Source organism: Pieris rapae, chromosome 21 (assembly GCF_905147795.1).
Source record: "Pieris rapae chromosome 21, ilPieRapa1.1, whole genome shotgun sequence".
Classification (NCBI taxonomy): Eukaryota; Metazoa; Arthropoda; class Insecta; order Lepidoptera; family Pieridae; genus Pieris; species Pieris rapae.
The window spans coordinates 897,633-922,697 of record NC_059529.1 but is presented as its reverse complement, the minus strand read 5'-3'; the positions used below and the strand labels follow the sequence as shown (position 1 = coordinate 922,697).

At 32.9% G+C, this 25,065-nt stretch overlaps 3 protein-coding genes across 3 annotated transcripts; 1 reads left to right on the top strand and 2 right to left on the bottom strand.

Moving 5' to 3' along the window:
• Positions 1–478: 478 nt before the first annotated feature.
• On the bottom strand, positions 479–4,860 carry LOC111001305 (recQ-mediated genome instability protein 1). The gene is made up of 7 exons (XM_022271160.2): positions 4,689–4,860; positions 4,407–4,597; positions 4,229–4,325; positions 3,659–3,771; positions 2,105–2,245; positions 1,227–1,984; positions 479–675 (listed from the first exon to the last, which is right to left on the bottom strand). The coding sequence occupies exons 1-7, from the start codon at positions 4,769–4,771 to the stop codon at positions 529–531; spliced, it is 1,530 nt and encodes a 509-aa protein (XP_022126852.2). The 5' UTR covers positions 4,772–4,860; the 3' UTR covers positions 479–528.
• Positions 4,861–5,222: 362 nt separating this feature from the next.
• Positions 5,223–19,823, top strand: LOC111001306 (macoilin). Its single transcript, XM_022271161.2, has 14 exons — positions 5,223–5,490; positions 5,992–6,133; positions 6,369–6,495; positions 7,196–7,356; positions 8,820–8,930; positions 10,198–10,326; positions 10,915–11,029; positions 11,647–11,760; positions 12,198–12,424; positions 12,909–13,081; positions 14,166–14,255; positions 14,561–14,699; positions 14,858–15,062; positions 15,408–19,823. The coding sequence occupies exons 1-14, from the start codon at positions 5,411–5,413 to the stop codon at positions 15,590–15,592; spliced, it is 1,998 nt and encodes a 665-aa protein (XP_022126853.2). The 5' UTR covers positions 5,223–5,410; the 3' UTR covers positions 15,593–19,823.
• A 1,139-nt stretch (positions 19,824–20,962) lies between these two features.
• LOC111001302 lies at positions 20,963–21,923 on the bottom strand. Its single transcript, XM_022271157.2, has 2 exons — positions 21,485–21,923; positions 20,963–21,411 (listed from the first exon to the last, which is right to left on the bottom strand). The coding sequence occupies exons 1-2, from the start codon at positions 21,824–21,826 to the stop codon at positions 21,034–21,036; spliced, it is 720 nt and encodes a 239-aa protein (XP_022126849.2). The 5' UTR covers positions 21,827–21,923; the 3' UTR covers positions 20,963–21,033.
• Positions 21,924–25,065: the final 3,142 nt, after the last annotated feature.

The window sequence follows — 25,065 nt, the reverse complement described above, 5'->3', positions numbered from 1 at the left end:
GTTACTTGAGTGACATTGACATTGACAAAGAGGAGGGTAGTTGTAAAATGCAACCATACTATATGTAGTATGGTATGCCATACTTGTGGCGTATCTACTAGTATTTTTCTAGTGGCTTCAGTGTGCGATTCTCATCCCTGAGGTTGTAGGTTCGATCCCCGGTTGTGCACTAATGAACTTTCTTTCTACGTGCACATTTAATATTCGCTCGAATGGTATAGGAAACATCGTGAGAAAACCAGCTTGCCTTTGACTCTAGAAGTCGGCAGCGTGATCAGGCACAGACGGCTGTTCACCTACTTGCCTATTAGATTGACAAATCATCGTGAAATCTGAGGCCCAGACCTAAAAAGGATGTAGCACCACTGTTTTATTAGTAGTATTTCATTGACTGAAAAAGTTAAACACATTTAGTAAACCTGTTGAAACTCACGACAAAACTTATGTAAGTATTGTTAGGTAAAAATTAATTTTGATCAATAAATAAAAAAAATAATTTTATTATATACAGATAACAAAAAAATATTCCTAAACTATGGACTGTTGTCTCTCCTTCAATAAATGAACATGTCGGCTGTCAAATGGAATGAGCTGAGTAATTTTTGGTACATCGAAGTAAGTTATTTCTATGATACAGTATAATGCTTGAAGAGACTGTTTTGCTTTTTCTAGTGCCTGAAAAAATATAATTATTTATTTAATTATAAGTAATCTTACAGCTTATTATCCATATTATAAGATAAAACAGATACATAGATAAACAATACATGTATATGAAACAGAAAACAAGTACTTAAGTACATTAATAGACACAGATACATTAAAATATATATTATAATGAATGAATAACATAAAATCCTCAATGTATGTGTTGAAGAGTCTGTTTAATTTAATAATGGCAACATCGCTTTCCATAAATCCAAAGCTATTGCACTTGCTATAAAATTATTATGAAATAAAACTATAATGGGTTTTGATGATCAAAATATAAACTATACATATAGTATAGTCTGCACGGGTCAAATCTACAAATTAAAAAGGAATAATAATTAATATACTAACCAGAGTCCGATCGTTTGGCAAGACCTTATGACAAAATGAATATATACCCAACATGATTTTATTTAAGAAGAAATATGCCTACATAACGTTTATAATCAAAACAAATCCTAAAAGCCTTGATTTGAATATATACATCAACTACCATCATAAAATTAAAAACTTACCGACATAGCCTTCTCTTTCAACTCTGGCTTCTTCGCTATCTGCTTCTTAATATCGGCCATTTCCTGTGGTGTTATCCCCACAAGATTTGACAGCACATCACTAGTAAACTCTACATCTATCGCCCCGGTGCCATCCACCAAAGTGCATTTCAAACTCCACCCCTCTTTACCCACAGACAACTTTGACAGTAATTTCATTATTTGCCCTTTTATTTTAAACGCTTTCCCCACTTTGTCATAAACACTCAAGCCATTAATTTGTCTTATATAAACGAATGGCTCCGGCGATACTTCTATGGGAAGCTTTCGCATCTCCCGTTCATCCAACTTCAATTCTAATTCTTTCAAATAGTCTTCATCTTCAAACAGATCATCCTCTTCTGGATAGTCATCTGCCGTGTTCAGTTTAAGCTTTTTTTCTGGTTGAGAATCATTGTTATCGCTTAGTCTTTTGTATGGTTTATCGCTGTTGAGTGCACCAGATATAGTTTCAGTACTGTCACCAGTGTATGGTGGTTTAAACATTTCATTACTATGTTGGGTATTAGTATTTGATGGACTTTCACTAAATTCTGCTTCTATAGCTGCTAATTGATCTAAGTCGAAATCATCATCATCATTATGTACTTGGATACTTTTCACTCTTGCAATGGGTCGAGTGGTTTGATCAAATGTTGGCTCATTTAGTGGAGGAACTTGCCTATTTGGTGACGGTATGTCAGTATTACGTCTACTTGTTATTGTGTTTAAACTTGGGTCTAAAATAGATATTCAATTTTTATTAATTAATGTATGTCAGAAATATTTATTAATATTGTAACAACTTGACCAGTGAACTATATTCAGTAATTCACTTAAAAAATCAGCAATTCACTTACCTTGAGTGATGGGAAGACCAAGTTTGGATGAAAGTAGTCCAGCCAACGAATTAGAGACTACTATTTCCTGCACCTCACCTCCAAGTAGTTCTACGGAGCTCTCCGTTAGTAGCATCATACCACGTCGACATTCTATAGGACCTGTAACATATTAATATCCGAACTCAAAATAACTTTATTCATATAGGTAAGCAACACTTATAAACGTCACCCGAAACGATGTTGAATTGATTCAAAATTTAGATTGACTACTAGTTCGGAAGTCACTAGGCGAGAAGATCTGGCAAGAAACTCTGCGCCACTATTTTTAATCGCCAAATTTTGAGTCATACAAATTGTTTGAACTGGAGCAAATTAGAATTTGGGGCCGTTCATAAAATACGTCACACTGAAATCAGCTTTTTTTGACCCCTCCCCCCCCATTGTCACGCTGTGTCACACTTTTTGTGACTCCCCCTAGAAATATTTCGTCACAAAAACTAAGACCCCCCCCTACTGAGTATGATAAATTCTAGAGAAATAGGATTTTCATTTGTTACTGAATCGAGAGCGCAGGGTACGTGGAAACGTTACTCTCTCAAGTATTGGAAAAACAAAGAAACCCGTTGTGAGCGCTCATGTCATGTAATAAACGGCGAACGTCACGCTGCCCTATACCCCCCCTCCCCCTTGTCACATCTTGTCACACTCGGCCAGACCCCTCCCTCCCCTTGTATGCGAACGTAGTTTATGAACGGCCCCTTTGAGAATTCCACCAGAATTTGATTGCGCAGCCCAACATTATAGACTTGACGAATCGACTACATAGGCTGGGACGCATGGACCAAGATTGGGTGGAGAAGGCTTATCTGAGCTACCCTAGTGGTCAGCGACCAGCAGGGTGACCTTGGTACCGTTGGATCGACAGAGTAGAGGACTAGCAGCTAAAAGCCATTTTACAAACAATGAAACCTAATAAAATATGATCTCTTTAAATGTATTGCTTGTAACTGAAAAAAATTGCAGGTGGACAAATACTTGCAGCCATCGCGAGGTCGTCAATGGATAAGCAGAAAAAGATTTGGAAAAAACGAAACATTACAAGAACTATAATAGGCCAAATTACTTTTCTTATTTAATTTTCTTTCTACTGCGAAATCGTTTGAGGGCATTTTTTATACGCCGCTGATATCAGGCCCATAAGACAGATCAAGAAAAAAAGGAGAGATGCTTTCGAATATAATAGGTCGACATGAGTTCTTGTGATACCAATACATTACCAATGAGAAAACAGTATTAATCTTCTAATGCTCAGAGTCCAACTTTCTTTCTTAGGTTAGGAAAAGAATCCATAGATGGACTGGGGGGACAAGTGGAAGGGAGAACCTGCGGTAGGTCACCTACAAGGCGGACTGATCCATTTAAAGACACGCTCAACTAGCTGTCTGAGATGACTGCCACAGGGTTCTTTTGAATAGTGACTCTAATATATTGACCATGACCACCTACTTTAAACAGGACTCTATGGACTGGACCAAATGTGGAAATTGAGTCCACGCTACACACAAGACATACCTTTTACAAGAACCTTGCAGCCAGGTGTTATGTCACAGCTTAAATTTCTCATAGGTTTATACTCTATTCCTGTCACATCCTGAACTCCATCTGTCATGTAAAGCTTTATCATTCTGAAAATCAATAAAAAGCTTTTAAAGAATATTTTATACAAAATTACGAGCTGATGTTTGAATAGCATAAAATTGACTATAGAAACCTCAATTGCTGTGTCTAACTGCATTAACAATAAAGAAACACATGTCATACTTTCTTTTCAACTGTTTTATCTTTCACCTATATTACATTATCATCTTTATGATGTAGTTGTTGATAGAAATGATGATTTAAATTATCATTGTTGAAACTATTATATATATATCAATCAGTAATAACTGAGCTAATACTTTAAATGTTAGCAATAACTTGCTCAATTATAAAAATACAAATAAAACAAAATAAATAAACACCACTGAATTTAGCTTACAAAAGTTGGTACATAATTGAAACAGATTCTATGGACTGAGAAGAGATTTTTGGGATTATTCTGGGCAAATGTATGATGACGTTCAGAAATTTCATAAGTATTACCTATGATTAGAAACTTTGTCATCAAATTTTGTTGTTGCTTCAATATTTTCAGTGTTAACCTTTTGTAATTTTAAATATTGTTGATAAGCAGGTGTTCCTGAAATTTATAAGGTATAAAGTAAAAACTAATATGGGTTTATTATATATCAATAGAAACTTGATTTTTTAATCAATATACCTATATCAACCACTGCATTAATTTGCAAAACAAATCTCCCACTCAATGTTGTTTTGTGTTGATTTTTAAGATTTCCAGGAAGTGAGCCAGGACATATATCTTTCAAATCATTCAAGAGCCATTGCTCTTTTGCTAAATTCTTGATTTCAGTCTCAGTATGGCTGTTGTCTTCAATTAAAAACTCAACACATCTGAAAATAATTAGATAGATATAAGCTATACATATTCAGGTTTTTTTAGACTTTAACCTAATCCAATATTTAGATTTTCTAAATAGCTTACCCTGATAGCCACTCATTATCAACTAACATATGATTAGAGGCTAAAAACGCTCTAACAATATTGATGGTGCAGTTTAAAGACATTTTTCTAATAAAAATTATAATAGAATATCATATTTTTAATGTAATATCAAATCTAAAATAAAAATTCATATTTTATTATTTTCCCTCTATTTATTTTATAATCAATGTCGTTTCAACTCTCTTTCAATCGTCTGAATGTTAATTATCAAAGTCAAATTGATTATTAACCTCATACTGTAAGCACTATTATTGAATCTGATTAACAACGCTTAATTAATGACAACGATTAATACATTTGGATGGATTTTGTAGGTCCGTAAATTTAAGAATTACTATAAAAAAACACTGCGTTTAAGTTTCTACAAGATTCATAATTTTAAAACCACCTTTTAAAATAGATTTTAGTATTTCTATCCTAAATCATTATGTTAGCTCTATGGGCTACATGTATTATTTAATCTGTACTAGGCTATCGTTTGGCGGCTGACAATGTTTTTGTGAGTTCTTAAATAGCAACATTATTATTTTGTGAACGCAAAAAAGAGCTTGCCGAATTTTATTTCATCTCCCTCGTAAATACCGTAGGCTTATTGACAACAAAAAGAACCACTGAAAACATTGTAATTTAAATTTTTAATTTTAAGTAAGTGTTGTTTAACCGGAGCCAGTAATTGTGATTAACACAGTGGAGGAAAAAATATGAAGAGACGAAATGCCGAATCTGGCAAAATGCGGCGCCCAATAAAGCGCACAAAAATACCCGAAGGAATGTATGGAAAGTGAGTGTTTGGGTTTTTTCAGATATATGGAGTATAACAGCTTTTTAAATATACATTTGTATCTTGAAAAATATTGTTATTTCATAAAGTAAACCGTAGCGTCTTGCAGAAGGTTTAAAATGTGTGGGTTGTTGAAACCATCTGGTGGTCGCGGCGCTCATGTTCTTACTTGTATGATGACAAAAAATAAAAAAGATCAAACAAAAACGTGGGAATCTTTCCTTTCTACTTGTTCAAGTCACTGGAGAGTTTAACATTGTCATTCTATTTCTGTACTAAATATTTTACTCTTATTTGTAGTTAAACAACATTTTGATTATTAATTTTACATTAAATGGGTAGAATATATGACAATTATTTTTGAATAATGTATAAACTATAGATTTATATTATGTTATTGTTTAAAAGGTACCTTTTTACTACCTAAGATAAATTAAAAAATAATTATTTCAGTGTATGTTAATAAAATAAAAACTTTTAATAAATTAATTCTTTTTACAGTTCTGTATCATATGTAAAGTTCATGATGGCGTGGGCAGTTATTGTTGTGGCCGACTACATGTTGGAATTTAGATTTGAGTTTCTGTATCTATTTTGGATATTGATTGGAGCTTTGTATGACTCATTTAAATTTCAGGGCCTTGTAAGTACTAGGTTTTATGTTAACTCTATATGTTAATAAAAATAATAAAGTGTTTTGGCAGTATCATAATGCTTAATTAGATTAAATATATTTATTAATCTTTTAAATAAAATAAAATAATAATCATTAATGGATCTTTAAGTTTTACTGCCTTAACTTTAGGTATTTTTTTTATTTGAGATAAAAGAAACCACCAATCCTAATATACATAATATAATAACTTATTTTTTTCCAGGTATGCACTATTATATTTCTATGCATGGTTCTGATATCAGATATGATATTTTTTTTCGTGATACCAATGCAGTATTTATATTTTGTAGCTGGTACTTATGTATGGATTCAATATGTATGGAGCGCAGGTTAGTATGATTACTATTATTTAAAATGTTTAATTTTATTTAGAGAGTTTTATATATTAACTATGATGCATTTTAAATATTTCAAAGTCTCATTAAATAATATAATAATTTATGTACTATAACTGACAAATAGCTATTAAATGTCAAAACATAATAATATGGCAAAAGATTATATTATGTGTGGCTAAGAACATTGCAGTGTCTATTTTAGTTATTTATTTTTGATAAATTACTTAAATAGATAGTTATATTTCTAGTATGTCTAGACCCAAGGGTCATAATATTAAGTGTGTATGTGTTTATTGCCTTGCAGATGATAAACATAGCACATGGAGTTAAACTAATTACTTGACAAAATGAAACGACTATTTCTACCAAAATAGATAATTTTTCAAGGCATTTATGCATATTGGGATTACAACCAATATGCTTTATATATATAGATATAAAAAAAGCTGTTTTATAGTATCAATTTCTCATCCATATGTCCCAATTCATGGGATATTTTTATTTAATACAAAAATATTGACTCTAATATTTATTCAAATACATGCTTTCGATACAGAAGAAGTTAACTATTTTGTCTACGTTCTTTTCATTATTTCACCTTTGTGTTGGGGTTGTTTCCTCCTGATTTATTAATTTATTTATTTATATAAACATTCTAAGATTTGTTAGATAATTATTATTTTATTTATAGTCGGCGAAAGAGGACTGTGTGTACAAACTGTATTATTATGCTGTCTCGTGATATACACAGAAAGCAGTGTAAGAAATAAAACAGGTCTTCCTGAAGTGTGTCGGCCGCTCGCTGCACATTGTATTGGTTATCCTGCTATGACCTTCGGGTTTGGAATTAAGGTATGTTCGACTAAAAATGTTTGAGTTTTTTAAGCTGATTGATTAATATCATAGAATCGGGAGTTGGACAAAAATACTAATAATTATATATCATAATAATTATAGGTATATTGGCCAACTTTGGTTGTGGTTTTTGGAGTTAAATGTTTGTATGAGTATCAAAAGTTTAAAGAATCTTAGGATTAACAATAATACAATAAAATAAAAACATTTTAATAAATTCATTTCTACAATTTATTTCTACAAATTCAATTTATTAATCCAAGCTAAAAATAGTGATGCAGATAGATAGAATCAGATAGAGAAACGCGCGCACGCCTCACGGTCTAAAACTATAGCAAAAAGTATCGGTACAAATTTTCTTCTTAATTATTTCCGTCTAGCTTTCTTTTACAACACGCGATAAGGAACTTCGTTCCAAAAATGATGATGTTTTTAAATGTGTCTAAACTGTGATGAAAACTTACTAGGTAGATATTTTCATCAACTCCATAGAGATCATTCGCCGATTTAGAAACCTGTGTTAATTATTTCATATTATTATTTTTTCTATTTACACATAAGAATTCAATACAAACATATTGAGTTATGTGAGACATTGCTGGCTACTTGATTGTGATAACATAAAAAAAAAGATAAATAAACATGGAACCGGCTCCGCCATCTTAAGTCCACGTGCTATTTTCACCCGTGTATATCTTTTTTTTATAATATTGAATATATTATAAAAAAAAAAGATATACATGGGTGAAAATAGTAGTGTCCTTCTTGTATCATGTATGATGTTTGAGAGAAAATAAAATAATAATAAAAATACAACTTACAAACAGCTACTGTTAAATACATCTTAATGGGTGGAAGGTATGATGCAGGCTATAGTAATAAGGCCATTTCATTCGCTAGTTAAAATATAAAATATGTTTATTTTGGAATATAACATACAAGTATCACTTAGTACTAGTACCTAGATCATAAGTTTGAAATAAACGCGGAAAACATCACTTCAGATGTTATTAAATACAAGAAAAAGAAGCCTTACGTTTAAATCGTTGTATTTTTTAGATAAGAATTATTACAAATATTGGTGTCTAACTAACTCGGCGCTGTCATTTTTCTAAATGTAAGATTTAATAACTAGTCTTGTTATTCAATAGATCAAATAAATAAATAAATAAAATATAAGATGACATTTGCATGCCTATTCATATGTGGCGGATTTTTGTAATTTATGTAACTAATTGTAAGACTATTCTAGCAAATAAACGATTTGATTTTGATTTGTCAAGATTTTAATGTGCATCCCTACTCATCGGCAAAGAAGACAGAGGGTGTAGGCCGAGTGAAAAAGCCGGCGTAAAAAACTCTCGGTACTCTTGAAAAATAGCGAATCAAATCTAGGGTTGGCTGTGTCTTTTTGCCTGGTGTTAAATTCCGAATTGGTATGAATGAATAAATATTTTCAGGCATATATAAATCAGAGATTCCGACTACGGCGACAGCGGCAAGTCCGCGCCGAAAACGAGTTTTACTTCCAATTACTTAGGGACGCACTCCCGGAGAGTGCGCTGGAACAGGTAAGCATGAAAATTATGCCTTTTTGCTATCTATTATATGTTATCTATATTATTTTTATATCTATTATATCTATTCATGGCCATTCTCGATAAATTTGCAACAAAATGAATTTTTCTATTCGTTCTTGTAAAATCGCGTTGAACTAGACTGTATAATATTAGTTAAGACTATTTTTTCTATATATATTTTTATCATGTGGACTGCATGATGCAATATGTGTTATACCAAAAGTCAGGCACGGCAGAGTAAGCAAACGGTCGAGAAACATATATACATAACAAAATATACGAAAAAACCGATAGTCGTAACAGCCGATGACGTTATTAAGAACCTAATACAATAGAATTCAGCCGGGTCCTTTGATTTCGGTCAATATAACCGGTATGTTGTTCTAAACGATGTATTAAACGATTTTTACTTTATATCGTTTGATTGTGATTGGTGACAGCATGTTTAGTAGGACAGAACGATATTATTACGATACTATTAACGATATTATATATTATTTATTTATTTAATTATAAGTAATTTAACAGCTTACTTAATACATATTATACAAAATACTAATACAATACACAAAGCCAAAACAGATTACATAGATTAACAAATTATGTATAAAAAACAGAAAACAAGCAGCAAGTGCATTAAATGATAAAGATACATTAAAAAAACAAAATAATAAAATTAAAAAACTGAAATTTGACATTTAAAAGCAACAAATAATACTAAGAATTTATTAATAACTACTACTTAAAAAAATTAGAGTCTTCCCGCTTCTCCAAGTACTTCTTGACATCTCTCTTTTTGTGATAGAAAAGATTAATGTCTTGACAATGGTTGTCATAGTTCGATAAAACCCGAAACATTGGAGAATTACGCAGGTAATACGACTTCGTACGAGGCACACTGAACAATTTTGAGTATCTTGTCGCATACGCAGGAGGAATTTTAAATGTAATTAATGATAGCAAATAGGGGGCTATCTATCCGCCCATTAAGATTACGTTTTCCTTTTACGTTCTATACGTTACGTTACAAAATTACGTTATAAAATTATGGCTATTTCCAATTACTTCAAGCAATCAAAAAGAGTGGTGAAAAGTTTCTTGCCAGTTCTTCTTGCCCGATCTACGCTCTTGACTTGCGAACTGGTAGTAAATGTAAATTTAAAATGAATTTAACTTCTTTTCAGACGTTGATAAGTGTGTATAAAGTTATTTAGACTTTGACTTTACTCAGTATTCAAACGTTCGTATGTCCTTCTAGAATCAACAGGGAAGTAAAGAAGAGCGTAATGTGAACGGTCCAGAGTTCGTTGCCAATTCAGAAACGAGGCACATGAACGGCTCGGTCAAGAGGCGGTTTAAAGAAAACGGCGTCTGTCATAGCGATCCAGTAAGTTTGCATTTGTTTTTTCCATCTCAAGTAGGTACTGCAGTTAAATGTTTTTTTAATGTCAATTTCAAAAATGAAGATAATATGTATTATTATTGTTGAGCCTTGCTGAAACTGTATATAGATACCCGCAAATATCTTAAATGTTATTGTTGTTAATGTTGCGCAGAAGCGATTTCTAATGAGGGGGGGAGAGTGACATGTTGATCGCATGAATCGTAAATCAGTTGACGTTTGTGTCCCGCGCTGCGTTACGATGCGCAAGAAGTTTCCCGGTATCTATAATATATAAACACTTATTTCAAATACATAACCTTAATTTATCTAGTACATTTTATGACCCGTGTTTCGTGACACATAGGCCTCTTCCAGCTGCTTCCATTCATTTCTGATTTTAGCTCTACTACTCCAAGTTATGCCTCCCTTCCTCTTTATATCGTCTGCCTATCTCTTGCTCTGTCCTCTTTCCCATCGCATGGTTGCTATTCTGTAATAAATTCTGTTTTCTTTTCTTTCTTAATCCTTCGTTAAGTCCTCGGTACAATCAGAAGACAAGTTTTAAAGCTTAGCCAATTACTTTATTAACAGATAGAGAAGCCAATAGCGCACAAAGACAAGCAAGGTCTCAATGGTGTACACCCACACACCAATGGCTGCGCGAAGGGTCCCGGAGCGCCCCCAGACGACAGGCAAGAGCTGAAAGGTAAGAAATCTTCTCAAATCAACAATTTTCTGCTACTAAATATAACAAAATGTACAATACTGTTTTACGGGTTAACAAAAAAAAAAGTAAATTTAGATATTCCTTTTTAAATATTTTAAATAAAAAAAGCCTCATTTTTAATATGTATATCTTATTTTGTATACTTATGGAGAAGTAATTAAAAATTAAATTACCTGTAACCATTAATAATGTTTAACCATGTTTTTTTATTCAATAGTTATATCAACGTTCAGTGCTAGCACAAACTAATGAGCTTATTTCATTAGATTATAAAAAACATTTTTAGGATGTCTATTTATAAGTGCGTTTAGAACCTACATAAATTTTAATTCTGTTAAGTAAGCGTTAAAAATCTAATTAGACATCAATATATTAATATCATCATTACACATATATTATATTTGAATCAAACCGTCAAACCAAACTGCAACCTAATCATTTTTTCAATGACCTTTTCAGACTATTAAAAGTCTACGCAGATCCAAATTTTTTTAATATTTGTTTAGTAATAAATAAGACAATCGTTAATTCCTAGGTTTAGTTCGCAATAAAATGTTGTGCAAGCGATTTTTTATATACGCGTTTCATCCTTGCAGGTGGTACAAATTCGAAAAAGAGTGAAAAGAAAGAGGCTAACTCCAGAGAAGAGAAGAAGAAACATAAAAATAGAGATAAGGATAGCATTGATAGTCATAAGAGTACAGAACACTGTAAGTAGAAATTATCGTTCAAATACTATATATGTATATATTAAGGGGAAAGATTGTAGTGTGTGTGAGGAACATTACGTGGTACTGACAGATGACAGTTTTATAGCCTTAAAAAAAGGGTTAGCTAAAAAACACAAATAAATAATTAAATATAATTGGATCAAAAATGTTGGTTGGTTTATATTAATTTTTTTGGCAACACCTGCTGGAAATTGTAATTTTGATATTCGATTCGTTAAATAATGAAGAAAATGTTTCCTACATATAGATATATACATAGAAACCAAGTGTTACAGATTATCTTATACTCTGGAATATATGAAGTAATTGTGATAATGATTTTTAAGAAATAGTTTTTATACCAAAACATTTGATAAATTTCAAATCCTGTATGCCAAATATTGTTGAATTTAATAAATTATTATACTTTTTTTTAGCAAAAGAACAAAATAATATAGTAAAAGATAAAGAATTAGAAATAAACACAAAAGAGTGTGGGAAAACTATTAGAGATAGTAGTAGTCATAAAGATAAAGAGCGAGAGAACAGAGATCGGGAACGAGAAAGGGAGAATAGAGAACGAGATAGAGAAATCAAGGAAAAGGAGAAAGAGAGGGAGCTCAGAGAAAGGGAAAAAGAAAAGGAGAGACGGGAAAGGGAAGAGGTGAGTTGTTTGATTTGTAAAATGCTATATGTTTATTGCACAACTAAAACTACTAAATTAAGTATATTTTTGTTCATTTTTTTTTACTTGTCCCATCTATTAAAATAATAGATTTTCTAAACATTCAAAAGTTCGCGTTTTGAGGAGAGTGTATTGTCAGTTCTAGTTTTGATATATAATTAACTAGCGACCCGCCCCGGCTTCGCACGGGTGCAATGCTGAATGCTGATACTAAATACACTACAGAAAATCTGTGAACGTTGTATATAAAAATGTGGGTTATCCATAAGAGATAGACATATACCATCACAAACCTTCCTCTTGAATCACTCTATCTATTAAAAAAACCGCATCAAAATCCGTTGCGTAGTTTCAAAGATTAAAGCATACAAAGGGACATAGGGACAGAGAAAGCGACTTTGTTTTATAATATGTAGTGATAGTGGTTTCATTAAACATATAATACCTTGATCTCTATTTCCAGCGACTAACCCGTGAGTACACAGAAGAGTTGAAGCGCGTGAAAGCGGAGTTGTCAGCGGCGCGTTCAAGCGAAGCGGAAGCGCGAAGAGCGCTAACCGCGGCCGCCGCCAACGAACGCCAAAGACGGACTGAGCATACGCAGCTGAAACATGCGCACGCGGCGTTGCAGCACAAGTTAGTTTCTTTGTTTTATTTATCCTTTATTGCCAACAAAAACACACATAAAAAAAAACAGTTACAAAAGATATGAGGCAAAGAGCGGCCGTATCGCTTACAAGCGGATTTCTTCCAGGTAACCCTAATGAGAGACGACGAGAAAGAAACACTAATAGAGGGTAGAGTACAAAAAATGAAAAACAATTAACAAAAGAAATTTTATTTATTTATTTATCCTTTATTGCCAACAAAAACACACATAACAAAAAAAACAACAGTTTCAAAAGATATAAGGCAAAGGGCGGCCTTATCGCTTACAAGCGGATTTCTTCCAGGCAACCCTAATGAGAGACGACGAGAAAGAAACACTAATAGAGGGTAGAGTACAAAAAATGAAAAACAATTAACAAAAGAAATTTTATTTATTTATTTATCCTTTATTGCCAACAAAAACACACATAAAAAAACCGTTACAAAAGATATAAGGCAAAGGGCGGCCGTATCGCTTACAAGCGATTTCTTCCAGGCAACCCTTGTAAGCGAAGCTTGTTTTTTCAGCATCTCATTTGTTTTTTTCTAGCATTAAATATTTTTTATTTATACGTCAACCTAATTAATTGAAGTTTAGTAATCATAATGGCGTGATAAAATTAATTTCCTTAACCAGTCGAACGTTAATAATAATTAAGTCAAACGTAAACAAAAGCGTATGAACGCGTATGTACGCCCTTGAAATAAATGTGGCGCCCTGGAACGTATTGGATGTATAGTTTTGTACAATACAGTTATTAGTTTTGTATGTTTCGACGTGAATTTAAGACGCCGAGAAAATCAGTGTCATTTTGCTCTTGAGAGTGGTAAGAAAAAAATATATGTATATATATACCCTGGTTAACAGGTTGAAGGCGGTAACGGCCTCTCATATCAGCGATTTTTTTATTTTTTGTCAAACCCTAGCGACAATAGAATTACTTCTTGTTTGTCGCAATGGCAATAGTTTTGGTAAAGTAATCGCAAAACTTACTAAAATCACCCCATAACTTAACACTTTTGAAGTGTTATATAAAAAAATATAATTGTAATTCAGACAAACAATTTTCAGAATGTCAACGTGGCGTAACAACGAACGAGCGGCGCAAGAGCGACGACTCAGCGAAGAAAGACGCGCACAAACTCATTGCAAACACTCGAGGTAAGTACGTCTAGCATTTAACAATAAACATTAAATATATACACACTTTAACAGGCAAACACGAATACAAAAACTTAATTGTTTTGCATTAATACACAATTGCAAAAATTAAATTAGAAAAAACATTTTTTTAAACAAACTATATATGATTCATTACTACTTGGTGAATTGTATTTCTATTTTTTAGGTTAAGAATATTGTAAACACAGTATATTGGTGTGTTAGAAATAAGTTGTAAATTAAAATAGTATTACGCGTTTTTAATTCATTTTTCGGCTCGAAGGACCAATAATTGAATTTTTCAGTGGCGAATGTGACGACGAGTGGTGTAAATCTCGACTAAGCTCGCAAGAAGCAGAGACTGCGTCTCTGAGGCGGGAGCTGCAGAGGGCGAGAGAGAGGGCCGACCGACTTCAGAGGGATTTGGCCCTCGCCAACGAACAGGTTGGTACAAAATATCATCACCTTGAGATTTAGAGAACTTTTTATCTTTTTTATTGGAAGTAAAATTGGAGATTAAAGAGAGTGCCAGATCTTCTGTCCTGACAGTTAATGTAAAACTTTTTTAATCATGTTCAGAAACAAATTATTTTTATATTAAGGTCCGAACACTAGAAGTGCGTCAAGAGGAAGCCGTAGCGAACGCGAGCGCGTGCTCGCGAACGAACGCGAACGCCGCTAGTGCGTGGCAGGCCTTACAGGAGAGGGCGGCCCATCTGGAGCGGTCTCTGTCTGCCGAAACCCGTGTCAAGTTGGACCTCTTGTCCGCCCTGGGAGACGCCAAGAGGCATATGCACATACAGGAAAGTAAGTGTGTCCGATTTCGATCAAGTCAAAAACTACTTCTCGGATTTATTTAGGTTCTTTTTGTAGGTTATTTATTTATTAAAAAAAATTATACGAAAAATTATGTGATGGTGGAAAACAATTGATCATTGTTAGCGAGAAAGCGAAGCTCTCAAAAAAATAAGATAAATGTTTTCAAGCATAAACAATGTATGGTTAATATGTGTAAATAATTGCTGTTTGACTTATTGAATAATTGTGTGACGCAATCACGAAATAAGCAATCACATCATTCGCCATATAGTGCTTACGTAATACTTGAAAGGCCCTCTAGTATGAAACTACATCGCCACAAATCTCTTCCAGGTCATATATCGCGACAAGAGAAAGAGATAGAGGAGCTGAAAGCCCAAATGTTGGCAGTGATGCCCACAGAGTTCGTCACGCCTGTGTCGGTCGGGTCAGTTTCAAAGTTGCGACTTTCCGACGGTTCGCCGTTGGACCCCAACGCCTCTGTCTACACGCCGAAACAATTATGCTCCGATGCTTAAATGTCAGACATATTTATGTGTTTGTTTTTGTGCGCAATATTTTTTCACACATATTTTTCTGTGACCCATAAGTATTACGCTTAGCACCAAACTTTAAGGTACTAAATGTCGCACCTCAAACACAATGTAGGGTGTGTTGTCAAATATGTCAAACTTCGTACAGATAAAAAGGGTTTGACAGCTCTTGAAACTACATTTGTCAAGTACATTACTGCTGACGTCAACCGCTAAATAAGAAATTCCCCCTTTCCGTATACGTTACGTGCACTCGTATCAAGTTACCACTGTGTTCGTATACGCCAAGACGATTTTGACAGCTCGAACGCATCCTACAGATACCGGCAAACATCTTGAACAAATGTCCTTGTCGCAGAAGCGATATTTTTGGCATCACTGGGAGGGGGTGGGGGGGCAAGTGACGTATCCATCGCGCGGTAAATCAGTTGACGTTTGTGTCCCGCGCTGCTATACGATGCTCTAACTTCCCCCCATTCCCTTGTTTAATCTTTAAGAAGTTTGGCTCTATCTGTGATTCTATTCGTTATCTACGTTCTTGCTTTTGTTTGGCTCCAACAACTATGGAGGATAATATTCGACCAATTTGTTGCTAAGTGTATTATTTTTTGTGATTTCAATGAAATTTCGTCAAAATAAATATTTGTTATAATTTTTATCTTCAGGATTCGCCATATTACAGTACATACTAAAAATGACTCTTACAAAAAAAAATATTGCGCGTAAAAACAGACAGACAAATTAGTAAATTTAAATCTTGCTACATGACCTTATGGAATTAATCATTGGATTGGTATGAACTTATTGTGAATGTGATTCCAATGATTAATTTTAATTTTGTAGTTTTATCAGTTTAATTACATTGTAAAAGATCCTCTTGAATTGATAAAACTATTGAAAGTTGCTCAGAATTGACGTTTAAAGGGTCAGACACCGAAGCCAAGAAGAAATTCTTTTAAAAGGTTTTTTTTAAGATTTCTCATTTTGGAATAGTTTTAGTTAGATAAAGAATTAAAATGTCTTAAGTAAGTTACTTCTGAATTAAATCGTAAAATTAAATACGACGTTTACAGAATCTTTTCATAGTTGACTTGTCTATTAACCGATGACAATTATTCCCTCTAAAATTGTTTTGGCACTGTGACATATGTCAAACTCCAATGTCCAATGTCCGATCTGTAGATTTGAATTTGGAACCAAATTACTCATTCTATATTTGAAACTACGGTAAATTGAATTTCAAATTTCGAAACATTTATGAAATTTGAATATGGAATCTGGGTAAGCTAGAATCATTTTTTATTTAGGAACACAAGTGTTATTTTGAATATCGAACACTTTTTTAAATCTTAGAAATACCTCCTATTTGAAGTTCCTTGGCTTCGATGCGACCCGTTCGAGCTTCGACCGCCTCAGAAACGTATTTGTATGGGTTCATTGATCTCAACTTTTTTCACTTCCATACAGGCATCGCTGAGGTTTTCTGTTTATTTATATCAAACACATCATATTTCCACCTATGAGATTATGGGCTAATTGGAATATTTTAATTCATAATAACACAGCTGGTTGAGAAATCGTCCGAATATCTGGCATTAAATTTAAGTACATGTACGTATTAATGTGCGCTAGTCACTTTTTTATTCAGTCCTTTCATTCGCTTCGAATGTGATAGTACAAAATGATCTGATTTGTGTATTTAGGGGCGTAGCGTCAGTCAAGGACTCGTTGACTTCTATTTGACTTCATGTGTGTTTGTTTTGACAAATAAAAAAAAACAGTATCGGAATCTAGTCAAATCAACATGATTTATATCTAGTGTATTCCGACTGAGAATTGTCCAAGTATAGTAATTGGTTTAGTAGTTTTTGAGATATTCCAGGCATCAAAAGATTAAAAATTTGAATTATCAAAAGCAATGAACACGCCAATATCTCATTTCTTTACAGTTTAAATGTTAATGAAACGCTCTATTGTTCATTTAACAACTAGATTCTCTTCATTATTTCATGCTCTTTCTCTTCTCATTCTTCTCTTTCCATTTTTATTTCATTTCCTTCTAAGTCAAGTCTTCTTACACTATTTATCTGATACTCTTTTGTCTATTTCTGTAAATTTTTTTCACTGTATTGATAGAATTTACATTAACAAACAGCTATCATCACAGCATTAGCTCAATTAGTCTTTCAATTGACAGCTCAGCCTTTTGACTAAACAGAGCCGTTTAACTAGCGGCCTGAAAGACATTCAGCCAGTTGATCAAACAACTAGGCTTGACCGATGTAAACCACAACTTTGATTAATAAATAACAAGTACAATGTAAGACGGTAAGAGGCTAAGTTGCTGACTGAACCGCTGCGACATGAACATCACAAGTAGAAGTCAGCGAGCAATATTACGTATAAGTCATAGTCAAGTACAAATTTGTTTAACTCTTTAGAGTATGAAATGTTTCATGTTTGAGATTGTTTTGTGTTCGTTGACGTTTATAGACGTAATTGACTCTAGAAGCTGACGGGTTAGAGAATCAAACCTAGCAATGGAAACTCGAGAACTGGCTCGAAACTTGCTTTAAAATCCGAGAGGAAAGAGACGATTTTACATTACCTTAAAATAGAATTTGTTTTTCATATCCATATCCATTTTTAATTGTATAATTACTCAGCTAGGTTTGAGATGCTAAACCGTCATTACTTACGTACGTACGTGTACGTAGACGAATCGTTAAAATGAGCTTCTCCTTCAAGTTAATATAAATTTTTGATAGGCATTTTTGTAAACCTAGGAGAAATCTACATACGTTGTTTAATGGCTTGATAATTAAATTTACTCAGTGTTGCCAGTTGACTTAAAATTTGGTCCTGTTCGTATCCATGGTAGGTATCTTCTCGGAGTTCATTAAAAACAGATATCTATATTTATATACATTTTACGATAATAATAGATAAATGGTAAATAAATGCTCTTTTTCAGTCGGCTTTATTACTTTAGCTTAAGGTTCATTTTACACTTGTATAATGGGTAATATTTCTGACGTACATTGTAAAATGTACCTTAATATTGAGCAATAAAGACTAAATTTAAAGTAATTAAGAATTATACCTATGTAATTTTCTTTTGTTTAAAAATTTATCTTGATAGGACGCTACGCTAAATTTAAGTATAAGCACAGCATGACAGTGTTTTTTTTAAATAAATGCTCGATCAGGGTAAATATTAGATTTTCGATTTGTCAGTACTATGTAATATGATAGCGCCATCTGGTGGCGTTTGCTAAATTAAAAGTACCTGATGTGTCATGACGCCTTGAAATTTTTATACATGACTCGAACGTTTAGTTTTTAAGTTTCAATTGGTTGTTTAAGTTATGTTTTTGCCAAATGCGTAGTTTTAATGTCACAATTCTAGTTTTTTGACGATATGTGTCAAGCCTTATATCTTAAAGCAGTGTGTCTAAAATTAAAAAAAAAAGTATTCGAGACTTAACACACATTTAAGTACAATACATTTTTCCCATACTTTACAGACAATTTTACAGTTATTTAAATATAAATTGTGTAAAACTGTGAATGAATACGTAGGATTATGTTCTAACATTGAATACTATTTTCTGTTGTATCCAATAAAAATTAACACTGCTTTAAGGACTATGCGAGGCTGGATTTGTGCTTTTTTGTTTCATTTATTATTGGCTGCAGTGGATATATGTAATTGGAAGTATGTGTATCTATGGCACTTACAAACTTTTTAAAATTTCATTGAAGATTGAGATTATAGTAGAAATCCACCATAACATTATCATTTTCATTCATAAAAACGAATAGTAAAACGTATCTTTGTCTCTTTCTATCAAATGGTCTTTACCTATTGATGGAAAGAGATAGATGGGCTCTTAAAGTAGTCTTTATGAATGACGTTTAGTGTGGCCATTATGTAAAATCATTACCCCAAGTCATAGTTTAAGCTTCCAAGATTAACTTCCAGTTGTGTTTTGCATTTACAAAGTAGACTTGTGTCATTTGTTGTGAGTTTTAGAAATTTAGTCTTTGTTTACTATCTTCCAAAATGTAGTTTTTCATAAATTTAATAACATGTTGTTTTTAACAAATGTTTAAGTCATGCGGTTACTAGTTGGTCGTTTGGATTTAAGAACCTTAAAATAAAAGCTAGTAACAGGATTTACATTAAGCCTTGTTTGCATTCATAGTTTTGCATTGAATGTTTTGTATAAAAATTTATCAAAGCCCTTTTCAAATTTATTAAATCTACAACTGATGTCCAAAATAGGTATAAAAAGGTAGACTTAATGTATTGGCAAAGATAAACTTCTTATGTTAAGTTCTTCAATAAGTGAAACAGACCTTTGTATGCCTCTATACTCTAAAGTAGCCCCGAGAAATTGTGACTTGTCTAGTCTTGACTTTCGCCAATTACATCTAAAGACAGATTGTGTCATAAATTGGCTTTAATATAAGTTTAGAAATATTTTTTACATCAGTGCACTGCCCTCCCAAAACAATCATTTTGATTTTATTTTAAGTACTTAAATTAGTTTTTTAAGTTTGTTTCGAAAGCGGAATCGAAGCCAGCATAGACACTATATTTTTTCATGAATTGACCTGAGCGCGGAAAAAGGAATGCATAGTGACTGGATCTTCACTGTGAAGTAAGCGGTATGTTTGTTTGTATTATAAACTGCTGTAACAGCAATAAAAAATCAGACCTGCATATTTTGTTTTATTTATTGAGTCAATACATTTTACAAAACTGTAAAACTTTAATTCGGTTAGTAAAAACTGAATTCTATAAATCAATTAGGAATTCCTATAATCTATGCAACAGACAAAGCTAAAACATAATAGATATATTCAAAAGATTTTATTGGTTAACATAATCATAATTCGTAATTTAATTATGCATTTATCACAAAATAAAATATGTGCTACTTAATGTAAGCATAAATCAGGTACAGCTGTTCCAAATAAGTTCTTAGCAAAACTAGGCTACATTCTTCCAAATAATTGAGAAGATTTAAATTTAAGTACTATATATAGCACATATTATTGATCATAAACCACATATCAGTTCAAGCTAAGCCTTGTAATATTTCAGAAATCAGGGAATAACAGTGAACGGGAAGTGCTTAAAATGCAACATTAAAAAAATATTCTAGTCAGTAGTTATAAATTGTAAAATTATTAAAATTGTCCTTAGAATAAAAAATCCACTATGGGATGCCTCACACTAATGAGATACTTTGATTAACATTTATCTTACATTTTTAAAATAATAATACATTAACATCTCAATAAGATAATTTAATTCCAGAGTGCTTTCCTCCATTTAGCCTACAAGTAATATTAAGCATTCTGATGGCTTTTTAACCATTGTTATATATTAATCCAGTTAATTCTAAATTATCTGACTAGTCATTTATATCAGCTACCCTTGCCTCATTAACTAAACTATGTATTTCTAGCTGCAATCTTAGAGCTTTGTGCAAGTTCATTGTTCTTAGTTGTGTTGCAATATATTTACCAAAAATGTCAAACTCATCCTCTTTTGTGCAGTCAGTTTGAGGCTCGGGTATTGATTTAGTATGTTTGTATTTTTTCTTTTTGGTTTTCTTAGGTGGATTGGATGTTTCTGATTCTTCTCTATTAGAATCGTCTGGTTTAGGAGAGTCACAATAATTATCAGTGTCTGGTATTAAAGGATCTGGGTCTATTTCCTCTTTAAGATTTTCTTGAACTTGGTTAACCCAGATCTGACTTGAAGAATCCACTTCCTGAGCTTGTTGTATCTAAAAATAAAACACCTTTAAAAGTTATTCCTATTATGACAAAATAGTAAAAAAAAATGTTCAAAATTCTCACGCTTGAATTAGATGAGGAACGTCTGACGTAAGTATGTTTTAAACATCGATCCATCTCATCAAACCAGACCAGCGATGGTTTGTAAATGAATTCTGGACTCGATTTCTGTAAGACTTTATTTACTTCTTGCATGTATGTGGATCTTAAATTCTTGATTTTTATCTTAATTTCTGTTGTTGATAAATGGATTTTTGTGTATGCATTGAATTCTTCAGACAGTGAGGCGTAGGCTTTATCCCTGCGATGTTTTAATTTATAATCGGCATGATTGGTGTTCCACAAACACTCATTTTTTAAATACATTCTTATGAAGTCCTGGGTAGTTTTTTCACTCCAACGCATTGTGATATCTCAGACTTATCTCTTTTTAAATTAATACCTAAAGCATTTTCGCTCGTTTGACCTTTCGTTATTGTTATTTTGAATTCAATTTTTCATAAGGAACTGTCAACTGTCACAAATTAGGAAAATCAATAAAAATGACTTTGCACTGAATGAGTACTATCATCTGCCAAAGTCAAACGTGATACGAGGTGCATAATGTCGTCGATCGAAATTGCAATGGTGTTAAAGTTACCTTAAATAGTTTGCATGGGTAAACAAGGTTTTACAATTAAATTTACTTTGCTTCGGCTTTCGGCTTCCGGTCTCATTCTTATGTCTATAAGACGAATAACAGAAATAGAGAACTATAAAAACTTAACGTAATGAAACGAAAAACTTCTTAAAACACGTTGAGGCGAATTTTTAGAACAGAATTTAAATGGGCAACAGGCTCACTTTTTTTTCTTGTGGAAATGCGTTACCCTCCCGCGGCATGGTTGCCTGGTGGTGAAGGGTTATTTGGGTATCGCTACTGCGCATAACCACTAAAACCCCAGGGCGCCACTAACAATCGCCCTAGGCAGGACACGGTAACAGCTTAGTCTTCTCCGCATCCAGCCACTCGATCAGCTGTTAAAACTCACGCTCCTCTGCGGACTGCGGCCACAAATGAAGTCGTATGGACCTTAGCTCAGCAAGGGCGATAACGAAACGCTTTACTATTTGATACAGGAGAACGTTAGGGTGCGTTACATGTGGAAGGGGGGGGGGGGGGGTCAAGAATCTCCAAAAATTGCGTGACGTAATACTTGAACGGTCCAGTACTCAAGAATAGTATATTTTTAAATAAAACAACACCCTGACTTGTTTTATACGTAAAACTCCTTACACAAAATAACGGATCTGGCTCGTACCTTTATTTATCGTTTATATAAAATAAAATTTTTATTAATGTTTACAAAATGAACCATTATTCTCAATTAAATCAGTTCTGAAATCAAAATATCGATTTGTTTTATTCATTTTCAAATACCTATCGTGTTATATTACGTAAATTATCCGTATTTCAGAGGTTTCTAAAATCCTCATACATTTATGCGCAAGTTTCTCGTTGGTTGTTTGCGAAGAAACAACAACTCTGATGTATTTAAAGAGGTACTTGTGTAAACGCTATTACCACGCTTTCAGCGTCAACTGTATTCCATATTCAAAATATATTAAGAACTAGTTAATGTAAAATAATTGATAAACTTGTACATATATTATATCATGCAATGTTCTTATAGAATTAATTAACCGTTAATTATTGACATTGATTTTCTAATTTTAATTCTTTCTAACCATACCTATTTTTTCAAACCATAATTTAATTTCATTCGACTTGTTTTGTTCCTATTTATTTGCTTCATAATTTAGAATAATTATTTAATGAATACACTACAATACACAATGGACAGTTCTGATGAGTACATTGAGGCAGATGAGTTGCGTCTATGAGGTTTGTGGTTGAGCAGATAGTGATTAAAAGTGAGATAGGAGATCTTGAACCTGCTACTAGATATAATTTATTCTAAAAGTGTTCATTATGTTAAAAGGAATCAATCTAAATTAAAATATTACTGTATAATTAATAATTATTCATGTCTTTTGTGCTCGCACTTTAGCCACACGACGCCCAATAAGCCCGCTAATGTCGATTTCTGTGTAGTTGGAGTGACACGCACACACACGCGAACACACACGCACACACATTATGTTATGTCATGTGTTCTCAGCGCTAACCAGCTTCAACAGAAGCGAACTGAGCATTCGAAATATTTCACAAGCTGCTTTAATTAATGTTCTGTCTATTTCTTAATAATTTTAAATTCGTACTACACGCGATTATATTTGAGTCCAAGACCTAAAAATAATGTAGCGCCACTAATTTATTCCTTATTAAGAATAAATCAGTATGTTAATGAATCTCTTCACCGCACACTTATTTACTTCAAATTATATTGTATTAAAAAAAATCTCTTAATAAAAAGGATTTTGACAATCTAAATTGTGTTAATAGGTTATATATAATGCCATATATGGCAGCTGAGACGAAGCTTGTATCTTGGCTTTGCTTCATGGCATTAATAACATATTAATCATTTGTGTACTGCCGCTGTCAAACGCAGCTTTGTTAGTTATTTATCGAGTTGACATCAAACAAATATCGTATTAAAGATTAATAGGCGTAGCTAAATTATAAAGGTTTTTGCTGTTAAAGTTTATATAATTTGTAAATTAACAGAAATAAAAATTTATATCAATTTTTATAGTGGGTAGACCAACCAGTGCTACAGCCCTGGGCCTTCTCAAAAGACTACGAAACAATACAAAAAGAGACTTTATTTAAGGAAAACACTTTTTCAACGAATTGAAGCTATGTATTATTATAAATTTATAATAATACTACATAGTTTTACAATTTTCCGACGTTCCGCGTGCTTTACAGCGTGGTCGCGGTGACTACTTCACAAAGTGGTGTTGAATGTTAATTATATTAATATTATAAATGTATAATAATACATACCTTCAATCCGTTGAAAAAGTGTTTTCTTTTAATGTGCGAAAGTTATGTTAATAAAGATAATACTAGGTTTTTTTTTATTTTAAGGATTTAACCTACAGCTGAACAAATTAGCTACGACGCGGTGCTTTGCAACATATATGTCTGTCTATGATACAAAGGGACAGGAACACAAAGAAATATAGAAAAGTTGGAGGCTGGTGTCACTGCAGTATTCGTCCGTGTCGCTTTTTGATAGCACAAAGTGTTGTAGAGGGAACGACGCAAACCGCTTTTTCAGATGTTGTGAACCCTTTTAAAAAATGTACCTTTTTTTTAAGATATTCAGATTTTGTAACTCTATTAATCCTATGTGTATGTCTTGTTGGCCTAGTGGCTTCAGCGTGCGACTCTCTTACCTGAGATCGTGCACCAATGGACTTTCTTTCTATGGGTGCATTTAACATTTGCTCGGACGGTGAAGGAAAACATTGTGAAACCGACATATCTTACACCCTAAAAAACGACGTGTGTCAGGCACTGGAGGCTGATCAGCTACTTGCCTATTAGATTTAAAAATGATCATGAAACAGATTCAGAAATGTGAGGCCAAGACCTAAAGAGGTAGCACCACTGATTTTTTTATTATTTATTAATCCTACTATAGTAGGGGAGCCCAAGCGGGGATTTCGGGATTTAGGAAAACAATTGCTTG

Excerpts from the sequence above, each read along its gene's own strand:
- LOC111001305 (XM_022271160.2), bottom strand. The coding sequence starts at position 4,771 with ATGTCTTTAAACTGCACCATCAATATTGTTAGAGCGTTTTTAGCCTCT. Across the intron at positions 4,598-4,688 it reads GATAATGAGTGGCTATCAGG|ATGTGTTGAGTTTTTAATTG; the intron begins GTAAGCTATTTA and ends AATTATTTTCAG. Across the intron at positions 2,246-3,658 it reads CTGCAAGGTTCTTGTAAAAG|GTCCTATAGAATGTCGACGT; the intron begins GTATGTCTTGTG and ends AATATGTTACAG.
- LOC111001306 (XM_022271161.2), top strand. The coding sequence starts at position 5,411 with ATGAAGAGACGAAATGCCGAATCTGGCAAAATGCGGCGCCCAATAAAG. Across the intron at positions 5,491-5,991 it reads CCCGAAGGAATGTATGGAAA|TTCTGTATCATATGTAAAGT; the intron begins GTGAGTGTTTGG and ends TTCTTTTTACAG. Across the intron at positions 10,327-10,914 it reads GCGTCTGTCATAGCGATCCA|ATAGAGAAGCCAATAGCGCA; the intron begins GTAAGTTTGCAT and ends CTTTATTAACAG.
- LOC111001302 (XM_022271157.2), bottom strand. The coding sequence starts at position 21,826 with ATGCGTTGGAGTGAAAAAACTACCCAGGACTTCATAAGAATGTATTTA. Across the intron at positions 21,412-21,484 it reads GTTCCTCATCTAATTCAAGC|ATACAACAAGCTCAGGAAGT; the intron begins GTGAGAATTTTG and ends TTTTATTTTTAG.